At 34.4% G+C, this 23,732-nt stretch overlaps 1 protein-coding gene across 3 annotated transcripts; it reads left to right on the top strand.

Moving 5' to 3' along the window:
• Window positions 1–102: 102 nt before the first annotated feature.
• cry (circadian regulator cryptochrome) lies at window positions 103–23,732 on the top strand. 3 transcript variants are annotated; one of them, XM_089698492.1, is made up of 13 exons: window positions 103–390; window positions 7,197–7,333; window positions 7,667–7,813; window positions 15,499–15,686; window positions 16,069–16,185; window positions 17,331–17,464; window positions 18,187–18,282; window positions 18,391–18,464; window positions 18,900–19,026; window positions 22,244–22,426; window positions 22,733–22,900; window positions 23,141–23,264; window positions 23,593–23,732. In XM_089698492.1, exons 2-13 carry the CDS (start codon window positions 7,204–7,206, stop codon window positions 23,713–23,715), a joined length of 1,611 nt encoding a protein of 536 aa, XP_089554618.1. In that variant the 5' UTR covers window positions 103–390; window positions 7,197–7,203; the 3' UTR covers window positions 23,716–23,732. The 3 variants fall into 3 exon arrangements, with proteins under 3 accessions (XP_089554618.1, XP_089554619.1, XP_089554620.1); XM_089698493.1 differs by lacking the exon at window positions 103–390 and adding an exon at window positions 3,881–3,954; XM_089698494.1 differs by lacking the exon at window positions 103–390 and adding an exon at window positions 6,871–6,954.

Below are 23,732 nucleotides of genomic sequence, written 5' to 3'. Positions count from 1 at the left end.
TGAATTTTCATACCATGACAGTTCTCCGAATCTCAGTGATCTCAGCTGTTGCCTATTGTCATATCAATTGTCAATGTCAAAATCAGTTGATATTTGTTGAAATTGTTGATCGAATGTTATGGCCAAGTCTTTAATTTCAATTTTTCTTTCTCCAAATAATATTTTGCTGATTGATTGCTATCAAATAATTGTAATATCAAAGTAAAATTTTATATTTGTAATATCAAATAATTTTTTGCGTCATAAAAATACTAATTTTTCATAAAATAATTCTCTTTTCGTATCAAAATAATGCAGAATAAATAATTAGTGTCATTTTTTATAACGTGCGTTTCACACTAACAATAAAAGTAATCAATTCTGCAAAGCATCATATTCAACGCTTCATTGGTAAGTCAGCTCATTATTTTATAATCTATGTTCTTTTATTTATGTAACATTATATTTTCTTTGAATTAAAAAATATCCAAGTGGTCAGTGCTAAGAACCTTGAATACCGTATTTGAAGCAAAACATTAATCTAATAATGTATATATACCTAAAGGAAATATTTTCACAAATATGAAGTTCACCCGGTCATCTACGTTGACATATTGATATATTTTTTTATGAAAAAAAAATACGCCCCTGTTTTAATCACAACAATCTCAGGCTCACTCTGGCAGCTACTATTAGAGGTATTGGGAAAGATTGTTATGCAACTGGTATGTTTATAAAACCAAAATTATGGTAGTTTTTTTTCTAGGACAAACTAAGACGCCTGTTTATTCTGACATGTTACTTTCTAAATCCTTCCCTTATTATAATTAACTAGCAGTCCGCCGCGGCTTCACCCGTGATACATATTTAAGTTTTCTCTACATAAGAACCATCCTCACACTTCAAGGAATATAATAAAAAAAGAATTATCAACATCGGTCCACCCGTTCACGCGTGATCACCAAGGAAAACGGGTTTCATTTTTATTTATATAGATTACTTATTCAGTAACAAACTTTCTTTCTTCTTAACAGTCAAGTATTTCACCAATTTTATCTATCAACTTTTATGGAAACTATGACAATACAGCAAGCAAATAACATTTTTTTTTACTATATTTTTTTTTGTGTCAGTTTATTCAAAATTATTTTTGTGTCAGTGTCTATTCATCCATATCCAGCTATAGCCAAAAACAGATAATCATCGAAAAATGTTGCAACAATTGAAAAAAAGTACATATAAACATATGAACATAGGCAACATAGACGCATGACCAAGTTATAGATGTATGAACTACATGCTCTACAAACACGTGCGTCACGTGTTTCAGTATAACGTTGCAATCATTGTATTGTATATAATAGCGTTGCGAAGGGTGACTTGAATGCAATTTCAAATGATTATTATTGTCAGGTGTTGGCGTTGATATTATATGCATATGTTGTCTTGTTTTCGTCGTCGGTAGTAAATTTATAATAAGAGGTTTATTGAATTTCAGATATAATATTTGACACCAAGAAGTTTTTCTCCCTTGAAAATATGCTATGATCAGTCCTCAGTCAGTGCCATAAACATTACCAGTCTCTTTTTTCCTTTCTCAATATCGTGAATTTTATAGCTTTTAAATCTACTTTTTTTTATATATATTTTAAACAAAAACAAAATCTATTTCATTTATGGTAAACTCTGTAATTTTATGTATTAAATAGAGTGTAACTTGTAAGTAGTTTTAATACAATTACAATCTTTAAATTGTTGTCAATCAATTTTTTTTATTTTGCTGAACCACAGCCTCTTTTTATATAAAAAAAAATGTTACGCTAAAATTGTAGAGCAGTGATATTTAAATAAGTTTTCAGTAGAGAAGTTATCACTGATTATGGTGGTTTTTGAAAATCCTGCACAAACAAACTATCTATGAAATTGGAGCAGATACTGTGAACATTAATTAATCCCAGATTAGTACGTTAATACGGGCTTAGTTATTGTTTGTTTAAGCGTGTTGTATAACTGCAGTCTTGTTGGGTTTCATGCGATTTCTATACAGTTAATATTGACCTGATTTTATACCTCATTGCTTGTTAATAATTGTAGATAGCTGAAGGATACCTATTTCTGTGTCCGGAAATATAGGTTAACACCTGTGGCTTCGCATGCACTTTGTGTTGTTACATGACAGCTATTATCATTCTTGCATATTTCCATTTTTTACTTCACTTGCATAAAGTTTTTTTTCTTGACAAAAAATGTCACTTTAAGGTATTTTCTATCTCTGTGTCGATTTTATCAAAATCGGTTCAGTCCTTACGTAAATGCTTTAAAAACTGAGTAGAGACTGACAAGTAGAGTTACTTTCTATTTAGAATATTAGTAGGACTAAGATTTCTTTCATATTCTCGGTAATATGCAGATTGAACTCATTGAAATGCAATTAAAAAAAACACTAATTTTATAAATAAAATAATGTATGATATTCAATCTTGCCCGTCAAGGGATTTAAATGAAAATTTAGTTTATTCAAATACTTTGCTACATATGAACTTCTTTACTAGGTACGTGGAAAATACCGCGGATAAATTTTCTATTAGGTATACATATATGCATGCATCTATAATTAAATAGGTAACTAAAGTAATATGAAACCCATAATAACAACGTGAATTAATACTTTGCGTAATCATAGTTTTATGAGCAATTTCAACAAATATTAATTCTATAATATCATGTAACAATGAACATAATAATATTATGATAATACACAGAGTTAGTTTAAAATCAAACCGTTTTTTACACCTCGCGAAATCGAGGTACCTAAATTATGATTACAATTTTTTGTAAATTCATAAAATTATTAGTATTATCGCACATAATTATTTAATAAACAACCGAGGCGAATCGTATACCTATGTATAAACTTTATTATTAATTTATATTAAAGATGTAAAATATTTTGTTATTTTTCCTATTAAAATAAATTGCAAAATTAAATTATTATTATTAATTGCAAATATTTGTGTGATGAACTCAATTATTTGTTCTTGGGTCTGGGTGTTATTATCTATATATATATATATATATATATATATATATATATATGTATATATATATATATATATATATATATATATATGTATTTATTAAATATTATATTTATCTTCGCCTAGTACCCACAACACAAGCCTTAATTGAGCTTACTGTGGGACTAGGTTGATTTGTGTAATAATGTCCTATAATATTTATTTATTTTTACGGTTTATGTTAACAATGTACAGATAGAGTAACATAACTTTAGTGTGAGCCTGGGTCATGAAATGACGTATGTATGTAGCAAATAATGATGGAAAATAAACGATTATTTATTTATTTAAAAGCCAGGATCATGGTACTTTTACACATTTAAATCTATATACCTAGCATCTACAGCTAGTACCTACTTACTAAAGTAAATACTATTGTAAATTGTAAGTCAATCGATTTGTATGTATCGTATAATAATATTACGTAACCGTTGTATAACCAATTATGTTGATAAACATACATAGCATTGAGGAAATGATAAGAAAGGGCTCGTTTTCGAAAACATAAGATGCTAGAAAAAGGGCTATTAAAATAACTCTTCCTTTATTTTGTAATGGTTATAGCGAACCAATTGTAGAAAAAAAACTTCCCAAAAAGAATACTAATTTATTAGTATACAAAAAAATATTTTTTTTCTTAAAATATTATTTTTATTCTGATTTTCCACGCAAAGCGTTAAAATTAACATAAATAAACACAGTAACCATTTATGTTCTCAAACAGAATCTATTTCCTGAAGCATACCGCGTTATTAGAAGAAAAGTAAAAAAATATTTATGAAAACTCTCTCTAGTATTTTTAATCTGTGGTTGACCGAATTCCGAAACGCTCCTCCCACTTCTTGAGGGAAAAATAACAGTTGCGTTTCGGATGCCGTGCTGAAGTGACCTCTTATTTGTGAGTAAGTAATTTAATAATTTTGCGTATATCGGGCTGGAGATTTTTCGTTTTGGATTTTATAGGTGTATTTAATATTAAATTATCGTTTGTAAATGGTTTTCAAAAACGTAAAGCTTTAGTTGAAAAAAGGAAAAATAAAATTGAATGGAGAGAATTTTAAATATTTATTGTTCTTGTTTACAGCTCTGTAAACAAGAACAATAAATATTTAAAATTCTATGAATTATTATATCTATGATATATAGGATTTCATTCAGAAACAAATAAGTAAAAAGTATTTTTTTAGTCAATCTAATAGAACGTTTATAAAATTTAATAAAAAAAATGACTAAGTACTTGAGATACAAATAAAAAATTTCTTAAATGCATTTCAAATTAAAATTTTGTTACAAAAATTGTAAAAAAACTTATTATTTGTAACAAAAAGAGTTAAAAGCTTTCGGTACCTACCTAAAATAGTCCTTTCGTTTTCTGTTTCTTTTTTCTATTATACTTACTAAGTAATAAATAAAACGAAAGTTTCTTCAACCAGATATGACAGAATTACATACCAGGTTAGTTCAGGTAATATACGAAGCGAAGAAAGGCTGAAATCAGCTATAAATCAGACGAAATCTCAGTAATGCTGAGCTATCAGTGATATTTAAATAATTCCATAGTTATTCAGGCGTAATTTTTGCCAATAATTATGAAACTAAAAAAATATTTTTTCAAATCAGACCCGTAGTTCCTGACTAGTGCGCTCAACCAACCAAACACACTCTTCAGCTTTATAATTTTAGCATAGATACGAAATTTTAGCGGTGTATTCACGCTTATTTTTTTACAAAACGGCTAATTTTTTGTTCGTGTCAAAGTTTATCAAAAAGAAAAAACGAATTTTCTTAAATTATACAAATAATAAATGTATTATTCACCCTTGGAGTTCTCCGGTGTTGTAGTCTGGAAAGTTCGAAAAGTATTTTTTGCGGGAACATTTTGGCTTCCGCTTAGATTACAAAATAAAATACAGATGGAGCATGACAACCGCCCGTCGCCCTTGTCAAAGAAAATACGAAATCAAAAGCAAATACGTCGCTGCTCCAGTGCTATAGCGCATATAGTGTCATGCAATACGTCAAAAAGGGTTTGCAATTTAAGTAAAAAAATGCTGTCTTGTGATAATAAAACGCTGTAAAATTTGTTCCCGAAAACAAAAAAAAGATAAAACATCGTTTCACAGGTTTTCTGTAGATTATTTGGCTGATTTATTTCTTTAAATACGAATAATAATTTTACAGATATGAAGGAATACAAAACTTCAACATATGTTGCCAGTATTTTGAAAATGAATTTGCCATTTTTATTGGTAAAACGGTAAAACGGTTAAAAGATCTTCAGGGTAATGCTGTTGGATTTTTCGATCGTGAATGTGATTATTTGTAAAGTGCACTAAAGGTTCATGATCATTATTAGATTATTTTAATAAGCATAATTCATTATATTGTTACTTTTATAAAGCTTAAAAACGCCATAGTCGTTTTCGCTAGCGATGATGATGATGGAACTCCATGATGGATATGATGAAAATAAAATGTCCCGTATTCTTGACTAAAAACTACCGCTATTTGCATTCATATATTTTGAAAAATAAAAAATAATATAATTATTATAGGTAGTTAATATTGAAAATTTTTGAAGTGAAACTTCTTTATCGGGGTTGGAAAAAAATTTAGTGTAACATTTTTTCGTTTCGTTACGTGCCATCTTTTTCTCGTCCCTACCACGCGTGATCCGACGTATTTTTGTAAAGAAGCAAATTATTTTTTGAAAAATAAGGTCATAAAGAAGTTTTACTTCTTACGTGTGTACACTAGTACACGCACAATATTTTTATGTAATTTATTTAATTAAAAATTGAATACAATTATTTTGTCCATATATAACTTTAGTAGGCATCAGGTACTTTATATAATAAAAGAATTTTTACAATATTAAAAAAAAATATATCAACAAACCCGAAATAATATTAAAATAAAAATTAAAACTTGACTGCTAATTTATGTATATAGCCTACGTCACTACCGCCACTAACATAATATGTAATTCAGATGATTGCAATGACATCTCACAACTTAAAATCAGTCCAACGGTTTGTACTGCAGGGCGTGTCAAAGAAATATTATACATACATACATAAACTCGAAAAACATAACCCTCTTTTTTCCGTAGTCGGGGAAAAATTAGGGAAATTTTTCAATATCTGGTAACATTACACGCACACAGAAGCACCGTGTACGTACAGTGCAGCGGCGAAATGACAGCACACATAGCTTTATTGAAAATGACGATAAATCATTCGGTTTAGTTCGGCAACGCTCCATCTGTCTTTTATTTTGTAATCTAAGGGCTTCCGCTTGACAATGGAAACTCCTTGATTTTTATTAAAGTATTCATGGAGTCACAAAGTCCATTGATCTTTTACTGAATAACAAATGTTTTGAAATTTATGGCTTTTGAGGGACAGAAAGTTATCAGTTAGTTAAACATTTGGCACAGTTTTTGATGATTCAGCGACATATTTGATATTTTTTGTTCTTACCATCTCTATGGCGTAGAAATGTTACAGACAGACAGGCTGATAAACATGTAGTTTTTATTTTTACTTAGATCTATTGACTATCAACAGTTTCCATATAGCTATGAAAGCTCAGGGACGAAATTGAATGAACACATTTATTTATGATGTTGTTATGAACTGTCTCCTGTGGTTCTGTATTCATATTTCAATGCAGAATTGTAATAAATGTATTCCTAGTGCCGTTATATTTCCATGATGACGTCAGCAGTGCAATCGGCACGACTTGTTGCATCTTAAACGATTTGCATTAGTTATTGCGGAAATAGTGAAGCTTTGGCCTTGTCTTATATTGTTCAATCATAGAAGGGGCTTATAAGAAGTTGGAATTTAAGGATCGATCCCTTGAAAAGTTGGGAATAAAATTGCCTTGAAGAGGGGTAGTTATGAAGAAAAACCTAACAATCATAACAACAATAAATATAATATGAAGGTTTTATGAAAAACGCGATTAAATTTTTAATTGGAAAACAATTTCTAAAAAGCAAGCCTATCTATCTTCAGACTTTTACCCATTTATATGACAAATTTTTAGAAACAAACTGAAAAGCAAGCCATTCGTGGCTGTCAGTCAGTCAGTCATTCTACATTAACAGCAAAACTAACAAGTAAATATTTCCAGACTCATCATGCTGGGCGGCAGTGTGCTCTGGTTCCGACATGGTCTGCGTCTCCACGACAATCCGGCTCTGCGGGATGCCCTCGAGGATACTAGCATCCCGTTCTTCCCAATCTTCGTGTTTGATGGGGAGACTGCTGGTAAGGAGATATTAATTGGCCTAATAAAGAAATGATATGAAAAACGTTATGCCCTTTATTTATTTCCACAACGCGTTAATAGTTAGCATAGGAATGGAAAGACTGATAGAAAGAAGAACCAAAAGACCACATAGCCAAATTCCCGTCGAGTTTATGTGATCTTTCTATGATTATAACAATGCATCGTGAGCGTTTTGAATAACAATTTAAACTAATTTCGCGTTGTCAATCTTTTACTGTGATAATTTTTCGGTATATAGGCATAAAATTGTATTATTGAACCGATTTTGATCTGTTTCTTGTTTGAATATAACTTAAATTTCATGTGTACAGGTACAAAGTCGGTAGGGTACAGTCGTATGCGCTACCTCCTCGAAGCACTAGATGACCTGGACCGCCAGTTCAGGGTGCATGGAGGCAGGCTTCTCATGATTAAGGGGAAACCATCGCACGTGATCAGGAGACTTTGGGAGGAATTTGGTATGTAGAACTGACACATGAAGTAGTGTGTAAACTTTTCAATTCCTGCAATTAATTTTAGTTACTAAATATGTAAATAATAATTGATTTTTTACCCGACTGTGTGTGAGGGTTACTTTTTCCGAACTGTAAATATGGTATGTTGTTTAATGGTTTCATGGATTGTAACTTGTGAAGTGTCGTAAAATTCGCCTTAAATTTTAAGAGTTACAGAAGTTAGAGAATATAATATGGGTAATTTTTCGCATTTCTATCTCAATTTATGTGTAAGATGTGTTTAAAGGGTTTAATGCAGTTGGGTTGATATTTAATCATAATCAATGCATTACAATTTACAAGCCGTCAATAGAAATGTTTTAAACATTTTGTGTATCAATTAAATTTATTATTTGAAACAGTACGTGAATTGTTTGTTCCAATACTATATTGTTCCGACTCTTATCCGTCCAGCTCAAACGTTTATTATTAAGGTCGTCAATTGTTTTGCGTGTTTTGTTCACGCGCCACGTGACCGGGGCACGTTTGTCACGTTGCTGTCAGGAACAGGTAATTAGGTGAGCTGGACCTAGAAAGTTCTGTGGATGATGTTATGTAATGGAGTTGAGCCTTTGTAGCGGTTTTGTTTTGAGGGATTGAGGAAATACGTTGAGCTATGAAAGCTTACGACATTTTTATTTATTTTTTTGTGAGTTTTGAGCAGTTTTTCCTCGCTGTTTATTAAGGGTGGACATACAAATAACGATTCTCTTCATAAAAATTTTATCTTTATGAAATGGCAAAGCCACTGCTGATAGGTAGGCCTTTTTTAAGTGGGTAGGTAGGCCTTTTTTTGAAGTGGGGAAATCTTGCATAGATACCCACGGCCTCCGGAGAAGGAGCCGTGGGTTATATCGGATTATGAAATTTTATGTTCTGGAGGTGTATTTGTTTCTCTTTAAATTGCATTTATGCAATGCAAGAACTATTAAAAATAATATATAAGCTTTTACAATTGCGAAATAAATTTCTTACTATGTGAACTATGTGGACGTCCATAAATAAAGTGAGACCTTTTTCGTAGTATAATTTATGAAGTATCACAGATTATACCCGGCGCGGCCTAAGATGATCCCTATGACACTGACACTTATTCTCAAGAGACAAACTTGTAATGGCGTCACCATTAAATTAGAAACGTATTGGAGGCGTCTAAAAATGGCATTTATTAATTTTTACGTAGCTTTAAAGAAAGAAAGAAAGAAAAGTTTATTTAACACCACACACATAATAAAAGAAAAAAAAAATATACAAACTAAACAAAAGCAACAAATAAAATAAAAATAGTGACTTATTCCTAATCAGTGTGGTGCTAAAAAGGGTCGCTACTCAGCATGTGCTGCACTTGTTGTGAAGCGCTGATTTTCAGTAGCCCCTTGTTGGAGTGCCAGTCAATAGACTCAAGTTATAAAATATACATATTATAATTTCTTATGTATACTTAAATATAGATAATAATATATAAATATATAATAATTAATAAAATACACAACACAAGTACAAATTAATAATAATAGTAATATAAACAAAACACAATAACAAATTTTTTTTACATATAATATAGATATGAAATATAGCACAATAAACAATGAACACAATTGTACCCTGTAATATCCTATGCGACTAAGGCTGGTTACGAAACTCGGTAAGAAGTTGTTTTTTAAAGCCATGTTTAAAACTTGCTAAGGTCCTCGAGTTTCGTAATGGAGGTGGTAAATTATTCCAGCACTTAGTCGCACTATATTTAAAACTACCTTTAAAAATTGATTTATGGTGTTTTGGTACTGCCAGTTTGACGAGGGTCGCCCTAGTAGTTATACCATTATTACATCCCATCCATGTCAGTTTATTATAGAGGTACGCTGGGGCTTTGGTACTGATCACATCGAAGAGAAGAGATGCAAGATGTAAACGCCTACGATGGTCCATGTTAAGGATGTTTGCTTTTTTTAAATATGGCGAGATGTGCGTTCGAGCAGGAATATCCCAACAAAACCTTGCGCAAGCATTTTGCACTCGTTGAATGGCGTTTTTAGTACGAGATAGGAGACGGGGACCGTACATTACATCCGCATAGTTGAGTTTTGACAAAACCAAAGACTCACATAGTCTGAGACGTAGACGAGGATCTAGGTAATTTCTTATGCGATACAATAGTTTTAATCGGTAGAAGCAGTTTGCGATTGTCGTATTTATGAACTTTTCGAATCTAAGTGCTTCATCGAAAATTACACCTAGATTCCGAGCCTCACGCACACGTTCCAACGGGACTCCGTTTACATGCAACAGCGACGTTTGTTGCTCAATCTGTTTAATAATTTGAGGAGTACCCAGTATCATAAATTTGGTTTTATCGGCGTTAAGCACTAATGCGTTATTTATTGACCATTTTGAAATGCTGTCCAGATCGTCATTTAATTTTTGTATAAATTCGTCAGTTTTATCAGGTTTAAAAGAGGTATATAATTGGACATCATCAGCGTAAATATGGTAGTGGCAGTACTTAATTTTCGATATTATATCTGCAGTGTACAAGACAAACAAAATAGGTCCCAAAATAGAACCCTGAGGTACTCCTCGTTTCACTGGACTACAATGAGAAAGAGAAGTAGTTCCGTCACTATTAGAGACCACTACAGTCTGCCTACGTTCACTAAGATAACTCTTAAACCAAGCAACAGAATCTTGGCAAAAGCCGTAATAGACCAATTTTGATAAAAGTAGGTTAGTATCTATGGTGTCAAAAGCACGTGAAAAGTCTAAAAGGACCAAAAGCGTTCCTTTACCACAATCTTGTTCGCATAAAATATTATCCAGCACATCTGTCAATGCTGTTACAGTACCTCTTCGCTTTCTGAATCCAGATTGAAGGTCAGGCAGTATGTTATTGGACTCAAGATAATCCATTAACTGTTTGTGAACAATCTTTTCAAGGATTTTGGAGCAACATGGCAAGATGCTGATAGGCCGTAAATCTTTAACAGATGCAGGATTACTTTTCTTTGGAAGTGGTCGCACCAATGCACTCTGCCACATCGCCGGAAATGTACTACTTTTTAAAGATACATTAATAATGTGCGTCAAGATAGGTAGTGTCTGTGATATTGTGAGGTTAATCATATCTAGAGATAAGTCATCAATACCTACTGCTTGAGACTTGAGACTCTTTAATGCCTTAAGTACAGTATCTTCGCTCACAGGCTTCAGTTCGAAAGAGGCATTGCTTATAAAGCGATGTTCGTTGAAGTGAGCTAAGTAAGATGTTGGTACGGCGTTATTGATAGGAACATTTAGGAAATGTGTATTTATAGTATTGGCGTCACTGATATGCGCTGGAAGTATGAAGTCATCTTTTAGTTTAATCTGTACATTATCTTTTATATGGGTCCATAAGGCGCGAGGATTTTGTATGTTAGAATTAATGTATGTTTCAAAGTAAGCTGTTTTTTCTCGATGAAGTGCAGATGCAACATATTTTTTTAAATCAATATAGTAGTTTTTGGCACTATCTGTCTTACAAATTTTAGCCCTGGCTTGAGCTTCGTCTCGTCTTTTCATCATTTGTTTAATATTATACGTCAACCAGGGTGGCTGTTTCAATTTGACGTATATATTTTTCCTAGGCGCATGTGAATCAAAAATTTCTACCATACTACTTGTGAACAAAGTAACGATATCGTTGACATTTTTTATTGATAACATGTAGTTCCAATCAACTGCGATTAAGGATTTATTAAAATGATTATGATCTATGTCCCTTATACATCTACGCGAGATCCACCTTGGCTTTGTCCGTTCCTTTAAAATATTCAAATGGCAAGGTATAACCGAGTGATTACTAAGAGAGGCAATGTGATCAACTGTTACACTAGATACGCCTGCATTGGTACAAATTAAGTCAATTAATGTTTCACTGTCATTTGTAAAATGAGTAGGTTGAGACACAATTTGGTTCAATCCCGCTGATTGTAAAAATTCGGATAACTTTTTTGTATTGTTGTGATTTTTGTTCAATACGTTCACGTTAAAATCACCTAAAAGTACGATATAGTCACTAAAAATGAATGTGCCTATGGAGTCAATGAGAGCATCAAAGAATGTGTCAACGTCTAACCACGGCGGCCGGTACGCAGTACCGATAACAATTGTGCGTCCACGACTTGTTATTTTTATCCACATCTGTTCAACGGGATGTGTCACTGGATGTGTTAATATGCGGTACGACAAGCTCGATTTAAGATAAAATCCAACCCCACCTCCCCGAGAACGTACAGTCTGTGGCCGAGGGATATGGCGTAGGCGGTAACCCGGCACACTTGGTGCTCGCCCTTCCTCTCCCTCACGCAGCCATGTTTCGTTGATTGCCATGATATCGACAGCGTGACGATCCATTGCCACCATAAACTCATCATGGCGAGTGCTAAGAGAACCAGGGTTAAGAAAACCAATTTTTATTCTGTTTCCCCTATCGAACATGTATAAAATATAGTTATTTGTTCAAAAGTATTGTATTTGATAATAATAATTGTGTCTAATTTTTTATATAAACAAGAAAAATTGTTCTCAGTTAATAAAAAGTAATACAAATGCATGTTATCATATATTTTACACATATAAACATTAGAATTAATTAATAGTGTTGTTATTATGCAAATATAAGTAAGAAATACAAGTAAATATATTAGTATACACACATATTCCTTAAATACTATACAAGACACATACAATATTATTAATAATAAGATATAATATATTATAATATATACTAACGTTTGTAGAATACCCCAATTCAGCACCACACTGCCGCAATAATGAATAATAAACCTTAAACCAAGAACAGTATCCATTGGTAACTTAATAATTAACAAACTAAAATAATTATGATAGACTGCAACAGTATCATAATTCTTAAATCTATATCTAAACATTTTACTCGGTTGATATTTTATAATTAATGAAAAATTACAAATAAAATTTTTGCAAATATAACATGCCTTTCTATAAAATGCTGATAGCTTTTTACATAAAAACAAATTATATACAGTACAAATATTTAGAATTAAATTGTTCAAACGGCAATACGACAAAAAATTTGTTTAATGTCCTCTTCTGACTTTATACAAAAAGATTGAGAATTTGATTCACATCTAGCATATATACGTCCTGCACGGGTCCAGATATAACGCCATTTCATTTCAGTACCTTTTTGACGAGCCATATAAAACAATCTACGATTAGTACTAGTTAAATGTTCATTGACATAAAAGCGACGAGGCTCGCCACCGATATCAGTTCCCGCGGTGTCTGCGCCGCGATGCACGCGTGCAGCGCGCAGCAGGTCGTCCCGTACGGATCTGCGCGCCAAGCGCACGACGATGGGACGCGCACGAGACGAGTTATTAGGGGCATTATTTAAAGACCGCCGACCAGATCGATGCGCGCTTACTATGTCACGTTCATCCAACTGCTGACCAATTTTACGAGCAAGCGTCACAGCAATGTGCGTGAGGTTCTCGGCGCTGTTCTCTGGAATGCCCGTTATTTCGACGTCGTTCATCAGGTTGTCCTGTTCTGACTCATTGAGACGGTGTTGGAGCTCCGCAACCGATTTAAGCAGGCTATCACAGTTATCAGACTGGGCTTGTGTCAAGGTTTTATCCTCTAACTTTGAGACCCTATCTTCCACTTCATCAAGTCTGGTATTTATCTGTGATATAGCCAATGTTAACTGTGACATATCCCTTCGAAAACCGGACAGCTCTGTGCGCAAAAGCTTGATCTCATGAACCAGCGACGGCGCATCCTGCTGCATTACTGCATCTAAGAATGCATCGGTATCTTCGTTGGCTGGCATTGGGGGAGTACTCTTACTGCAGCCTTTACAAAGCCATTTCGGACTGATACGTGAGTTTGTGTTCATGTTTACACACGGCTTATGATAAGTTAAACTGCATTTATTGCATTTAGCTCCATCCGAGGTTGAGATGAATTTCCCGCAAGAAGGACATTTGTTTGCCATTATAATCGTTATAAGTTGTTGTTGTAAAGTGATTTTAACAGATGTATATGGATTCTCAAAAGCAGTGAGTTAAATTTAAAATAACTTTAGCGGCACAAATAGGGATGATAAAAATTTTTCAATCGTGTTTTTATAATGTGGGTACTTGCGTGTTCATCAGCTGATCAACAGCTGTGTTATAGATTGTTTATTTCACAATACACATAAATTCAGTTCGAGATAACACTGTGGCACACGCGTTATGTAATTAACTTTCAAAATTAGAACTTTTTAGCTGCGTTTACACGACTAATTAATTATAAAACTCAAAAATTAACGGGAGCTAACTGACACTTCTAATGGCTGACATTCCAATCCATTACAATGATATCTTCATGCCATTACAATGATATTCCGTTGGAATTATAACAATTCTTAACATTTACGAGAAATTATATCAATCTGACTTTACGTTTACGTCCTTCATAACTTACATCGTTGGCATTTATCGACTAGTGCGGAAAGTATCGATAAACAAATTTCGATAATGGAAACGAGTTCACATTTTTTCCATGCTTAAGCTATAGTTCATTCTCTATTGAATGGAACAGAAGATCGCAGCATAATTAATTAATTAATTACCGTTCGCGTTAATTTACTTACCTATGATAATATAAGTTTTTTAGAAAAATTAAATGGGGATTCCATTTTCATGATAAAATAATATACACTGTGTTAAACGGGTTAAAGATTACGAGAAAATGATAAGGTGCATTGTTATGTTTTGGAAAACTTTCGTTTTACTTACCGTTTCGTTTACATAATAGACGTTAAAAATTCATTTTATAATATTTGTAAAAACATGTTTACCGACGTGGCTGAATGCAAACCACGCCTTAGCCTATAAAATAGTAAAGTATCGACACGATCCATCATACGAGCAATCACTAAGACGAACTGTCATAGGGATCATCTTAGGCCGCGCCGGGTATAGTAAATAATTACTGGCAGTTTGCAGCCAGATTTATTTGATACTAAGTGCCCCGACAAACGTTCTGCCCTATTACCTTTTTTGTGTTTACTCTCCAGACGAACATTCTGAATATATTATTCAATTTTATTTTTGTCGATTAATTTTTATTATACAGATCGGATATACATACATATTTATTTTCTTCAAGACTACATTAAATCACTTACTTGATCACTCATTCGTTCATTCATTCACTAATGCAATTACACGCTCCAGGCCTTAGTAAATTATGGTTCTAGCAAGACTGCGGACTGATCAAACGCGCCTGTGACGAGAATGTGCCACTAGATATCCTTGTTATATTCGGAAATATTTGTCTTTTCCAACAGTATTTCTTCATTCATCGCAATTGTTTAATTATTTCCGATATATTGTTCTTATGCAACAATCTTCATTCACTCACTCGTTCCATCCCTCCAGGTATGAGCAAGCTCTGCTTCGAGCAAGACTGTGAGCCGATATGGCGGGCCCGCGACGAAATGAGCGACCGTCAGTTATATGCGTCTCATATACTAGTTCACAAATTCAGTCAATAATTCTTTCATTCCATCACTCATTCACTTACTCGTCCACTCATTCACTTACACACACATTTATCTATTATATTTTACGCTCTAGGCATAAGCAAGCTCTGCTTCGAGCAAGACTGCGAGCCCATCTGGCGGGCTCGTGACGAAAGCGTGCGCTCTGTGTGCAGAGAGATCGGCGTGACGTGCCGCGAGCGAGTGTCGCACACGCTATGGGAACCCGATACCATCATACGCGTGAATGGAGGAATACCGCCGCTTACTTATCAGATGTTTTTGGTGAGTCCTATCATAGTGTAAGGTTATAGGTTCTTTTGTGTCCAATAACATATTAAAACTAACAATTTCAAATAAAAAAACTACAAAACATACGACATTTTCGAAAATCAGAATCAATATAATATGATGTATCTTCATCGAAAATTGTAAAACTTTTACTGAGGTAATTTTTCTATACCTATTATATTGGTGGTTTGCTCATATTTCTCCTCTTTCAATTTACTACTATTTTCTTCTTCCCGAACACTTCTATTAACGTTATAATTATATGAAGAGTTTGAAAGTGTTCATATATTATGGTGTAGAATTATTTTCATTCGGAGTCACAATTCACATTGCATTACACCTTCCCTAACTTTAATTTATATTTGTTTTATTTCAGCACACGGTAGCCATTATCGGTGATCCGCCGAGACCCGTAGACGACGTGGACCTGCGCAAGGTCAACTTCGGTGTACTCCCTGATTCGTTTTACAGTGAATTTGTGGTTTTTGATAAGGTAAATATACTAGAATCATAGAAATCTAAATAACAAGACACATAGAAGTGCTGTAATGTCATAATTCGTATGAAAACCGCTGTCGCCAAAATCAACACATTCAAACCGAAAGCTAAACAGTACACACAAGTAAACTATGCCTTTTATTGGACAGCTTGATTTTAGTGAAAACTAACTTAACTATTAAATTAAGCTTTTGAATATGTATCCTAACGCACGAATTTACGGTTTATTTTAGAATAACATCCCTAAGTATATATGAGACTTTTTGCTCCAATACGAACAAACGTGATAATAAGAATGGTCGACTGTGTCATTCATTGTTATTTCGATTACTATGGTGACACTCGTAATACTTGTAAATATTCTATAATTTTAAGGAAAAACGGCATTATTTCTAAAAAAAAATATTTTCCGATGAAATATTATTCCTTTATAAGTATAATTTTACAACTTGTGGAAGAATTTCCGCAAAGGGAATTGCTGAAACACACCATGTATACACTCATACGTCTCCAGAGCAACTGAACAGTGACGAATGCACTGGTGATGTGAACATCACCTGAGTGGCGACAAGGTCACGCACGCTTACGACTTCTAGTGTCTTGTTATTTAGATTTCTATGACTAGAATAGTATGAAAAGCATTGACTTGTCTTGTTTGGCACAAACCCTCACTTAACAATGTTATTTAACATTCCAAGATTACCACCTGATCTATTTTTTCCAGTCATCTAACCTTCCAACATTTCAGAAGATCAAAAAAAATTGGTTGTTTGTAAAGTAGGTTTACGATCGAGATGTTATGTGATACGTGATAACGTCTTATTGGTGGCAGCGCTCGAGATGAGACGGGAGATCGGTCCGTCTCTCTCTCGTTATACCTGCGATCGCGCTCGTGAGGTTTTGGTGTGACACAAGTTTCTGAACATGTCACCCGACTAAAACGATTTTAAAAACGTTATCACGTTAAAATCGCCATTTCTTTATAGCTTGACCGCAGTGGCTGTACCGCGCCCTAGGTATGTACGGTGAGGCAGGGAGCGGGTAGAAAGAAACAGAACGGTCAGTACTCACCCCCGCCCCGCCAGCGCACTTACCTATATAGCCACTGCGGTCAAGCTATAATAAGCCAATTATTTCCAGACCCCAAAACCGGAAGACCTAGGCGTGTTTCTGGAGAAGGAAGACATTCGCATGATACGTTGGGTCGGAGGTGAGACAGCGGCACTGCAGCAGGCTGATCAGCGGCTGGCGGTCGAACATGAGACGTTTCGCAAGTTAGTGATTGCTTTAAGGAAAATTTAATTTAATGAATGATTGAATGAATTGAGTGAATGAAATATCTATACGTAATATTATAAATCTGAAGAGTTGGTTTGTTTGAACGTGCTAATCTCAGGAACTACTGGTCCGATTTGAAAAATTCTTTTGGTGTTAGATGTATCCAGGAAGGCTATAGGGTATATATCATCACGCTAAGACTAACAGGAGCGAAGCTACACGAGTGAAACCGCGGGGCGCAGCTAGTACTTTATATTTTAAAACTGTTTATTTCTTAATGAATTAAATAAAGTCATATTTTGTAATAATAATAAGTACAAGCTGTTCAAAAAAATAAAAAAAAAATTAAACAGAAAAAAATTTCAAATGCATTTATACTACATATCCAATGGGGATACGAGAATTTTATGTTTTTTGAACATATTTAGCCTTAACAAAAACACTTATTGCAGGGGTTTGTATCTACCAACACACTGACCGACCGGTTGGCTTGGTTGGTAGTGGCCCTGCCTTCCAAGCCAGATGTCGTGGGTTCGATTCACACCCAGGGCAAATATTTTCGTGATGAACATAGATGTTTGCTCTGTGTCTGGGTGATAATTATCTATATTATGTAGTCAGCCATCTGGTTTGCATAACACAAGAGAAAGCTTAGTATGGGATCAGATCGTGCCGTGTGTGAAAATTGTCGTGAAATATTTATATTTACTTATTGCAGGGGTTCGTATCTTCCAACCCACGGTAGTCCTGACTTGCTGGGACCTCCCATATCGCTGAGTCCAGCTTTACGATTTGGATGCTTATCTGTAAGGAGGTAAGGATCATTTTTGATTGTAGGTCAATATTTGTCATAAAAATAAAAAAATAAGAATTCACGTTATATTCACGGGCAAAAATGTTAAATACTTTCGTCTTTTTTTAGATTTTACTGGGCAGTACAAGATCTATTTCAGAAAGTACACCAGGGACGTATATCATCGACTCATTTTATTACGGGTAAGAATTCTAATATTAGTTCTTCCTTTTTTTTATTTAATTGAGTATCATTATTTATCTATACTAATATTATAAAGCTGAAGAATTTGTTTGTTTGTTTGAACGCGTTAATCTCGTGAACTACTTGTCCGATTTGAACAATTCTTTCGGTTTGAGATAGCCCATTTATCGAGGAAGGATAGGCTATATATCATTTCGCTAAGACCAACAGGAGCGGAGTCACGCGGGTGAAACCGCGAAGTGCAGCTAGTCTTTATCCTTTTTATCTTACTAATATAAAGATGAAGTATTTGTTTGTTTGTATCAATTTAAATCGAAAACTACCGGCTCACTTAAAAAAATTCTTCCACCACAAACATCAGAAAGCTACTTTATTCCTAAGTGACATAGACATTAGATTTTTATGCCGGGTCGAAAATAAATATACTTCATTAGGTCAGCTGATTTGGCGTGAATACTTCTACACCATGAGCGTCAACAACCCGCGCTACGCACAGATGGAGGGCAACCCCATTTGTCTAGATATACCCTGGAAACAGCCGCAGGGGGACCACCTGCAAAGGTAAATACTTTTTTCTAATATCTTTCTTTTTATGGTAGGTAATTAAATAAGCAAGAGAATTGTTATAAGACTAGTTGCTAGGCCGTTGATTTATTGTTAAAATTTCACAAAAGTAAGAAATTCAATTTTTAATCTTCTACTGCATCCTCAGTCCTCACCTTTTTGACGATCGCCTCTTAGACTAGACTAGACTAGACTAGATTTTCATATAGACGATCTTAATTAACATTACTACTGCATCCTCACGTTTTTGACGATCGCTCTTGGACTATAATTTCCATAGATTCTTAATTAATATTTTTGTGGTCTGTGTTATTAGAATTTTTCCTCTAGTTATATTTAACATTTAACTTACTGTGATGAGGAGTTAAGCTATTATTTAAAATTGATCCTTCGAGTTAAATATGCTATAGTAGACTTGCCTAAATGGATTACATTGCAAACGCAGGCGAACGCAACCCTTCGAGTTTTATCAAAATAATGTACTAAGTATTATACACATTATAAAGGTCTACAGAAAAATCCGCGATGGTATATGACTATCTCTTATGGATAACCCACAATAACTTTTTTTTGTCCTTTACTTTTTACGACAAATAATGGCTAATTTTCGAAGCGATTTTAACCAATACAGCATTAATCCTTAACCAATTAAATACCTTGAATACATTGTTCATTTAATATAGATCTATATGGCCCTTTACACCGTATGATTTAAGTGAATATTTTCGAAGATATTACAGATTTAAAAATTGCGGGACGTACCGTTTGCAGCGGTACCGGCCGGCCGCCCGGCTATATATTTTATACCCGTGTGAAGCCGGAGCGGGCCGCTATGTTTTTATATAATACAGTACAACGTTCAGTTTTTCTGTAGTGTATTTAGTATCAGCAATGCACCCGTGCGAAGCCGGGGCGGGTCGCTAGTAGATAATATAATACAATAATTTAGATGCACTTTACTGTACTATTTTAATAATTATAATTATGATAATATTATGTGTTAACTATAATATATTTACAGGCTCGTCTAAAAATAATGCTTTTACATTCAGATAAATATCGTAGTTGAGTAATCGATACAAACTTATAATGAGTAATCGATGTTTCTAGCTTTTTGTTAAATTTAGCTTTCCAAGTCACATAAGCTTTTTGTGAAAATGCGTGCGATTAGAGCTTTTTGTGAAAATTAAGCTCTCCGTGCGATTAGAGCTTTTTGTGAAGATTAAACTCTCCGTGCGATTAGAGCTTTTTGTGAAAATTGAGCTCTCCGTGCGATTAGAGCTTTTTATGAAGATTAAGCTTTCCGTGCGATTAGAGTTTTTTATGCAGATTAAGCTCGTCGTGCGATTAGAGCTTTATGTGTACATTAAGCTCTCCGTGCGATTAGAGCTTTTTGTGAAAATTAGGCTCTTCGTGCGATTAGAGCTTTTTGTGAAAATTAGGCTCTTCGTGCGATTAGAGCTTTAAATGATTATTAAGCTCTCCGTGCGATTAGAGCTTTTTGTGAAAATTAAGCTCTCCGTGCGATTAGAGCTTTTTCAAACTCAAACTCAAACTCAAACTCAAACATTCATTTATTCAATTAGACTACTATTTAGTAGCACTTTCGAATCGTCATTACATAGTATTTTTAACATTTACCACCGATTCAATTTTGTGAAAATTAAGCTCTCCGTGCGATTAGAGCTTTTTGTGAAAATTAAGCTCTCCGTGTGATTAGAGCTTTTTGTGAAGTTTAAGCTCTCTGTGCGATTAGAGCTTTTTGTGAAAATTAAGCTCTCCGTGCGATTAGAGCTTTTTGTGATAATTAAGCTTCCGTGCGATTAGAGCTTTTAGTGAAAATTAAGCTCTTCGTGCGATTAGAGCTTTTAATGAAAATAAAGCTCTCCGTGCAATTAGAGCTTTTTGTGAAAATTTAGCTCTCCGTGCGATTAGAGCTTTTTGTGAAAATTAAGCTCTTCGTGCGATTAGAGCTTTTTATGAAAATTAAGCTCTCCAAGCGATCAGAGCTTTTTGTGAAAATTAAGCTCTCCGTGCGATTAGAGCTTTTAGTGAAAATTAAGCTCTCCGTGCGATTAGAGCTTTTTATGAAGATTAAGCTCTCCGTGCGATTAGAGCTTTTTTGTGAAAATTAAGCTTTCCGTGCGATTAGAGCTTTTTGTGAAAATTAGGCTCTTCGTGCGATTAGAGCTTTTAGTGAAAATTAAGCTCTCCGTGCGATTAGAGCTTTTTATGAAGATTAAGCTCTCCGTGCGATTAGAGCTTTTAGTGAAAATTAAGCTCTCCGTGCGATTAGAGCTTTTTATGAAGATTAAGCTCTCCGTGCGATTAGAGCTTTTTTGTGAAAATTAAGCTTTCCGTGCGATTAGAGCTTTTTGTGAAAATTAGGCTCTTCGTGCGATTAGAGCTTTTTATGAAGATTAAGCTCTCTGTGCGATTAGAGCTTTTTGTGAAAATTAAGCTCTCCGTGCGATTAGAGCTTTTTGTGAAAATTAAGCTCTCCGTGCGATTAGAGCTTTTAGTGAAAATTAAGCTCTCCGTGCGATTAGAGCTTTTTATGAAGATTAAGCTCTCCGTGCGATTAGAGCTTTTTGTGAAAATTAAGCTGTCTGTGCGATTAGAGCTTTTTGTGAAAATTAAGCTCTCCGTGCGATTAAAGCTTTTTTGTGAAAATTAAGCTTTTCATGTAATTTGAGCATGAAGAAGAAGCACATAGAGTTACTTTTGTATTTTTAATTTCAGCAAATAATCCTTACTAATGATAATTAGGATTCTTTGCCACTCCAAAACGTCTTTTTAGCGAATAAAGAAATCAAGTACAATATAGAAACTTGGGTCAAATCACTTCACTACATAGTATAAAACAAAGTCGCTTTTTCTGTCCCTATGTCCCTTTGTATGCTTAAATCTTTAAAACTACGAAACGGATTTTGATGCGGTTTTTTTTAATAGATAGAGTGATTCAAGAGGAAGGTTTTAGTATATAATTAATTAGGTTTTAGAATTTAGACAAAGCGGGCGAAGTCGCGGGCGGTAAGCTAGTAACATTATAAAACATGACAATATTTTATCCAAAAAAATTTTGAATGAATTGAATAATGATAAAATAAGGATATAAAGTAGTAAACAATCGACTTACCTTATAATATTACGATTACTCGTAAATGAAAATTGATCCGTCGAGCCGGATCTTACTGATAAATCCTAATTGTAGGTGGAAGGAAGGTCGTACAGGGTTTCCCTTCATTGACGCAGCCATGCGGCAGCTATTAGCAGAAGGCTGGTTACACCACGCACTGCGTAATACCGTCGCGTCATTTCTGACGCGTGGTACTTTGTGGCTCTCTTGGGAACACGGCTTGGAGCACTTCTTGAAGTATCTGCTGGATGCTGATTGGTATGTTTCTTTGTAATTTAATTGTGGGGCGCGTAATTGTGTGTTTTGACTTTCTGTTTTATTGTGATTGTTGTGAAATTCTTGTTTTTGACATTTTTAGTTAATTTAAGTATGTTTGAATGAAGCCGAATACTTTTATTTGCTGGTTTTATGGTTATCCTTGCGCATATGTGACTACTATGATAATATTTTTTATGTAAATTTATTTGTTGGTTCAGTGTCTATTTGACAAGTGTCCCCCCATTTTTTCAACCTTATTCCTACTGTTGGCTGTTTGCCATTGTGATGATTGATGTGATTTCGCAGGTCGGTATGCGCGGGTAACTGGATGTGGGTGTCATCCTCTGCGTTCGAGGCGTTGCTGGACTCTGGCGAGTGCGCGTGCCCCGTGCGGCTCGGCCTGCGCCTCGAGCCCAGCGGCCGCTACGTGCGCCGCTACGTGCCCGAGCTGACGCACATGCCGGACGCCTACATGTGAGCGTGTGTCTGTGTCTGTGTCTGTGCCTGCGCCTCGAGCCCAGCGGCCGCTGTAATGCAAAAATTACAAAAAATTGCAAATAAAGTTATTTTATGTAATTTTTTTTAGCAACAGTGATATTATGTTATGCTATTCACTCATTTAGCTGAGTTCCTACAGATGCACTTATTCCACGAACGACTTATCTTCCATTAATGTAATTAAAAGATTTTAACGAAAAATAATACAATTTACAGATACGAGCCATGGAAGGCCCCACTAGACGTGCAGCAGCGTGCAAACTGCGTGATCGGACGCGACTACCCGCCACCAATACTCGACCATTTGGAGGCAGCTGAGAGAAACCGCGCCGCTATGCAGGTATATGATTATTGACTAGTTATATTGTACTAGATGTAATTATGGACAAAAAATTTACAAAAATGGATTAGTTTCAAATTAAATCAATCAATCAATTGGCAATAAAAAAGTAATGTTTGATACGGATAGTGATAAAAATCTTTTCAAGTTGAATGTAACAGAAAATAATTTCAATGCAAAATAAAAAAACTTTCTTCGTATAAAATATATTCCTCAAGTTTTTTTTTATGGTAAGGTTTAAGTTGTTAAAAAACAGTCAGAAACAGTAAAATATTTACACAGTAACACCACTCAGTATAAAAAATCACTAATCTTTTCTATTTTTCAGGAGTTACGTCGCATCCTGGACAAAGCCCAGCCGCATTGCTGTCCGTCTTCAGAGGATGAAATCCGACAGTTCATGTGGCTTCATGAAGACTCGCAGTTGGAACAAATTGCTAATACTAATTAAATAAAATAATTATAAAA

The sequence above is a fragment of the Colias philodice genome, chromosome 8, assembly GCF_061535455.1.
Source record: "Colias philodice isolate Cphi_HAF_F1 chromosome 8, ilColPhil1 Martin Lab GWU primary, whole genome shotgun sequence".
Lineage (NCBI taxonomy): Eukaryota > Metazoa > Arthropoda > Insecta > Lepidoptera > Pieridae > Colias > Colias philodice.
The sequence above is the reverse complement of the archived record's forward strand: the minus strand, read 5'-3'. Positions and strand labels throughout refer to the sequence as shown.